The sequence below is a fragment of the Gossypium arboreum genome, chromosome 6 (genome assembly GCF_025698485.1).
Source record: "Gossypium arboreum isolate Shixiya-1 chromosome 6, ASM2569848v2, whole genome shotgun sequence".
Taxonomy (NCBI): domain Eukaryota; kingdom Viridiplantae; phylum Streptophyta; class Magnoliopsida; order Malvales; family Malvaceae; genus Gossypium; species Gossypium arboreum.
This window is the reverse complement of record NC_069075.1, coordinates 87,022,608-87,028,527: the sequence shown is the minus strand read 5'-3', so window position 1 is coordinate 87,028,527 and position 5,920 is coordinate 87,022,608. Positions and strand designations below refer to the sequence as shown.

Here is a 5,920-nt window from a genome sequence, read left to right as displayed (position 1 = left end):
ATTTTCTAACACCACCGACTTTCAAATCATTACACAAATACTTAATAATAAGTTTATTTTAATAATGCTATATCATTAAAAATGTTTTAACTAGCTTCTTTAAATTTATTTCTTTTAACGAATAATTATTAACAAGATTTAGATGTATACTATATATAAAAGAATTGAAGGTCTAACTGCAAAGTTAGCATTTTACAAAAGCTATATTTGAAGGAATGCACTATCACTCAACAATATAATGTCTTAATGGAGAAGAATCGAGAAGAATTTATTTCTATAATAATAAAATGGGTAGATGAAGTAACTGAAATTATATCTATATATTAAGAAAAGTATACGAGTTATATATAAAAATAAGTATTAAGGATTATAAGTTAATATAATCTTCTACCAAGACGAAACCATAAAAATTTAATTGTGAAGTTAAATTTAAAAAGAAAATTTAAATGTTAAAAATAATATAATAATGTATAACATTAAAACTTGAGAAATTAATATATATAATATAATATAATATAATTTAACACTATTACAAAACTATTAAAATGATAATTAAATAAATCTAAAGGTTAAACACATAAAAGTTTACAGAGAGTCAATCATGTTATAAATATTAAACCAATGAGGATTTATACAAACTAAATCTTATAATTGATTATTGGAAAAAAAAGTTTAATCTAATTAATTTTTATTATCAATATGTTTATTTTTCTGTCAAAACTTGACCACTATTTTCTATATTATTTAAAATTTATTTGAATTTGCATTCATACTATTTTCATTAATTAAATTAAAAAATGTAATTTACAATTCTTGCTAATGATCAAGTATTTTTTAGTGCCGTGAGAATGTAATATGTAAAACATAATATACAAAATAATCACACGGTAACATCAAAACAAAAATGCTAATTTAATTATGAAGACAATCAATCATAATTTCACCAAGGATTTGTATTAATGTTATCTAAAAAGAATTACCCAATCAAAATATTAGTAATCTCATATTAAATTAATATCCTAAAATCATTCAATCAATAAAATTTAATTTTGCATAAAATCCTAATACATTACAAGTAAAGCTAAAATTGGTTTTGAATTTTAGTGGATGTTTCTAATTTTTTAGAGGGTTAATTATTTGGGCAATAGTAATATTTAGGTAAAACCTCTTAATAAAGTTAACTTTAAGATTCAAACTTAGTTCAAATGCTTTGAGAAGAAGTCCGCTTCTACATCTTCCAACTTCTTATTAATAATAATTTAGTTATCAATTATCTTATTTATGTAAAATAAATGGTGTAAATTTATTTAACATATTATCAATATTTTTTAAAGTGTAATAAGTACCATACAATTACAAATATAAGTTCGAGTAACCATAAATATCAAATTATTATAAACGGACTATTTGAATAACCACTAAGTAGAACTAAATTATTACAATACAAACAAATTAATTAATACCTAATACAATCTAGACTAAAAAAATTGAGATTAAGAAAATAAAAAACTAGTAAAATAAAGTTGTCAGGAGGTTTTGAATTTTGATTGAATCACACTTTGAGCATAATCGTAACTACAATCATTATCATAAATCAATAGCAAACGAGAAGGCAAAGACCAAAAATAAGAAAATATAAATTATATTATAGGGTTTTTTTTTTCAACTATATATAGAGATATATATGTATCCATACTTTTTTTTTTCCTTTTACAACGAAAGCTGGGGTTGGTATCCATATCTCGGCCATCATCTATAATGACACTATTCATTACACCTTACCTTCCAACTTAAAAAGAAATTGCCCCGTCATGGCAAAAGAATAAACCAATATTAACATAAAAAACAGCCCAAATCAACCAAACAGATCCGCAATAAAATTAGCTTTTACAATTTGAATGTCAGAAAACAATAAATCAATAGAAATATGTCACAGTAGGAGATCGATGTATGCAAATATGTATCATATATATGAGGAAGGATAAATGAATAGAATTTACAACAACCATCGAGATGGGAATAGTGTTTGTAAATCCCCATTGTTGACCTTGACTCCAAAAAGAAGGGAGCATACATCTAAGCTTCCTATGCCTTGTGTAAAAAATGGAAGGCCGAAATCTTTCTCTCGGAGCAAATTGGAAGTAATTTAATTTTAAAAATATTTAAATTTTTTGGGTCAAAAAAATATTTAAAATCTTTTAATTATTTGATTTATTATAAGTATTTTAATAAAAGTGAAATTGAGTTAGAGCCGAGATTCTATATGGATGCATATAATAAAATTTTTGTGTTATAATTTTATTTAATTAGTGCCTAAAAATTAATATTTTTTAGGAACAACACTCACAAATCCTAAAACCTTCAACAAACATAATTAAGCAACTCCAAATAGCTAATGGAGGCAATCATGTTATTACACAAGCTAGGGCCCTTTATTTTACTGTTAAATAGTATCCTTTATTTTGTTGCTCTTCCAATTGAATCTCCTTGTGGTTGCCGTTGGTGTAAAGGTTGATACATTAGTACCATTTAGCACAAAACACGTAGATTATAAAATCAAGAGCAGTTAGAGCAGCGATAAGGAAGAAGAACCGGTCCATATGGCCTTGGTTCAGGTCAGCTGGGATCCAACCCGGACTATCATCTCTTGCCGTAGTCCCCATAACCATGCTAACTAATAAACTGTTAACGTAGTTTCCAAGAGAAATGGAAGCCATGCAAAGGGAGCTTCCAAAGCTTTTAATACCATCCGGAGCTTGTCCATTGAAGAACTCCAATTGACCAACGTACATGAAAACTTCAGATGCACCAACTAATACGTATTGTGGAACTTGCCAAAATATGCTTAAACGACTTTTTTTCTCACCCGGCCTCACCAATTTGAGTCTTTGTATCTCGGTCACACCCCCCGCAATCATTGCCATCATTCCCATCACAAGTCCGATCCCCATTCTTTGGAGCTCTGTCAATCCTTTGGATCTACCACTCAATCTTCTGGCCAAGGGGACGAGAATTTGACGATAGATTCCGGTGCAAATGAGAACGCTGCAAATGTCGAGAGCTGACATGTTGGCTGCTGGAAAGTGGAAATCTCCCAGTTTTGAGGTCATTACATCTCCTTGCTCCACAAAAAGGGATGCCATTTGCGTGAAGATGACAGAGTAAATTATGGTACAAAGCCAAATGGGCAACATTTTCAGTGCACATTTGACTTCTTCAACCTGAGTTACAGTGCAAAGCCTCCATGGATCTTTTCTTCCACACAAATCATATTGAGTTATTGTAGCCGCCTTGTCCAGGAACCTGAATTTCAATTTCAAGTAACTAAATTAACAATCTAAATAAAAAACATGACCAAATCTATGGAGCTTATTTAAGACAATAGTTAATACTTGAAATCATCACTGTGGGGGATTTTTCTGCTGCCTTTGATTGCGGATTCAGGTCCTTCTACCTCATACAACGCATCGGCAGTAGCTGGAGCTACATTCCACTTCCTAAAAGCAGCCACGAATACTTGAGCGACGCGTGTTAGTGGGTTGCCACATGTTATATACTTATATCTTGATGTCCCCAACAAATACAATAGTAACGCTATAATAGCACAACATAAGGAAACCAAGAAGCCTAGCGTCCATTTTCCTGAATCTTCATAGTAAACCAGTATGGTGTTTGAAAATAAAGATCCCACATTAAGTGCAAAGTAGAAGTAACAAAAGAATGCAGCTTTGGAATCTGCTGCTTTGGGATTCGAATCATCGAACTGGTCTGCTCCAAAAGTGGCTATCGTCGGTTGATGTCCCCCGTATCCAAAGGCAATCAGATATATTGATAAGTAAAAGTACCAACGCCTACTGATGATGAGTGCCTGCACATCTTCGTTCCATCACCACAATCCGCAGGGTTTATCAAGAAAAGCCATGAAGCAAAGGATAGTAGCCCCAGAACTGCAAACAACGTTTCAATTAAGTGCATAAAACTCAAGAACAAGGAGGGTGATTTTGTATGGTTTTTATGTATTTACCAACACCAGTATCAGCTGAAAGACAGCATATGTCAAGTAACGACCCCAGTAGGAATCGCTAAGGAATGCTCCCATCAGAGAGCAGAGGTAAACTGTTCCAGTCCACTTGCTCACATTATTTGCAGCATCGCTATTATCTTGGTCTAGAACCCTGGTTAAGAACAACACCAAGTTCACACTTACTCCAAAGAAAGCTAAGGTTGCTAGACCTTGATTCACTGCACCCAAATTGAACAACAATTATTTCACAGGTTTCTAACATATAAAGCAGTACTTCATGTATAATACAAACGATATAAGGTTATTCGAGAAATACCCAGCAAGAGACTTGCATATTTCCATCCTCCTGACTTCTTAATAATTTCTTCATTAATCTGTCATATTATAATAGTTGGGATGTTAATATTAACAAGAGAAGAGGAAGAAGAAGAAAGTCGTAGCTGCAGTACTAGTTTAGTTCGCTAACCTTTATTTCAGTCTCATTGGTGAATAAATACTCAATGACAGCCATTGATAGCTTCTTCAGCAGAAAAAGTACGAACGAGGACAAAAACCTTGTAAAAGAGAGGAACGGAAACGAATCCTTTGTTAATTAATGTGAATGAATTGAGGTGAGACAGAGTATTTCCAATGAAGATCGTGAAAAAAAGAAAAAAACGGAAGGCAAGATTGAGACGTATAAAATTAGTTCCAAACAAGTGTAGGAAGGAAGAGATAATTCACCGTACTACTAACCTTGAGTTGAGACCTTTTATAGATAACTTGGACTTATTCTTCAAAGAACAGAAAAAGATAGCTTAGACTTGAACGGAAGGGAAGCAAACAACAGAAAGAAAAGGAAGTTTCCTTATTAGGAGAGAAGAGATGAGAGGATGATATGAAAAGAATATGAGGAAAGACTACATTATCTGTATACCTAATAGAGGAATTGAGTTCATGCTTCGGTTCAAGAAAAAATATCGTAAGGAAAAAGTGGATAGAAATATTGGTGGAATATAGAAAAGAAGTTTGGTTTAAACATCGTCAATGCATGCAACATATATTACGTCCTTTCTTCCAGGAAATCTTGGTTAGTATTTTCATTTTATAAGTCACAATCTCTCTTTCTTAGGTCAGTTTGCCAAAATATATTTATATTCGCTACTAAATTCCACTATTGCTATCACAATGTATATATATTATTTCAATTTTTACACTTTTTAGAAATTTTTCTGACGTATACTCTCATTTTCCAAACGTTACACTTTGTTAAATACACCCTGAAGAAATAATTTTAATTTATGAATAGTATTTTACTGAGTATGCAAGGTAATATATATTATATAAAGTAAAGTATAAAAGAATTTTAATTAAGAAACAATCCTATGTGAAAGCTTAAAATTGCAACAAAGTGTTAATTGACACATCATCACTATTAATATTAAATAACGGTTGGATGATATTATTTATTATCAATAATTGTATTTTTTTAAAATAATATAATTCGATTTATTTTTGGAATAAATTAAGATAATACACTAACATTTTGGGAGATGTAGCACGTGGTAAGAATGGTTAGTGCTTCTCGGATGTGCTAGAGAGTGACAGAGTCTGCACAAGTAGAGTGGGTTGAAGCGCATGCAATCTTGCTAGGCTTGGAGTTTGCTTGCGAAATGGGCCTAAATTGTTTTTACTAGTCGAATAATTTTCATGTAATTTATAAGTTTGCTCATGATGATTTAACTTCATTGGGTCATGTGATTTATGAGGCCCGAAGTTTTCTTAAGTACAGCTTAGATCCGCAAATTGTTTGGTCGATGCTTTGCGACACATAGGCTTAGCTAGGTTAAATGATTTTTTTTTTAATTTTTTATTTTTTTGACTTGGACTATCCAAGCAAACTTCATCGTTTTTGTA

The 5,920-nt window shown here is 31.4% G+C and overlaps 1 protein-coding gene across 1 annotated transcript; it reads right to left on the bottom strand.

The window, feature by feature from the left end:
- Positions 1 to 2,519: 2,519 nt before the first annotated feature.
- LOC108459100 (protein NRT1/ PTR FAMILY 7.1-like) lies at positions 2,520 to 4,535 on the bottom strand. Its single transcript, XM_017758464.1, is given in 6 exon segments — positions 2,520 to 3,303; positions 3,393 to 3,843; positions 3,846 to 3,950; positions 4,027 to 4,242; positions 4,341 to 4,398; positions 4,491 to 4,535. Coding segments are annotated over 6 exon segments (1,659 nt in total).
- Positions 4,536 to 5,920: the final 1,385 nt, after the last annotated feature.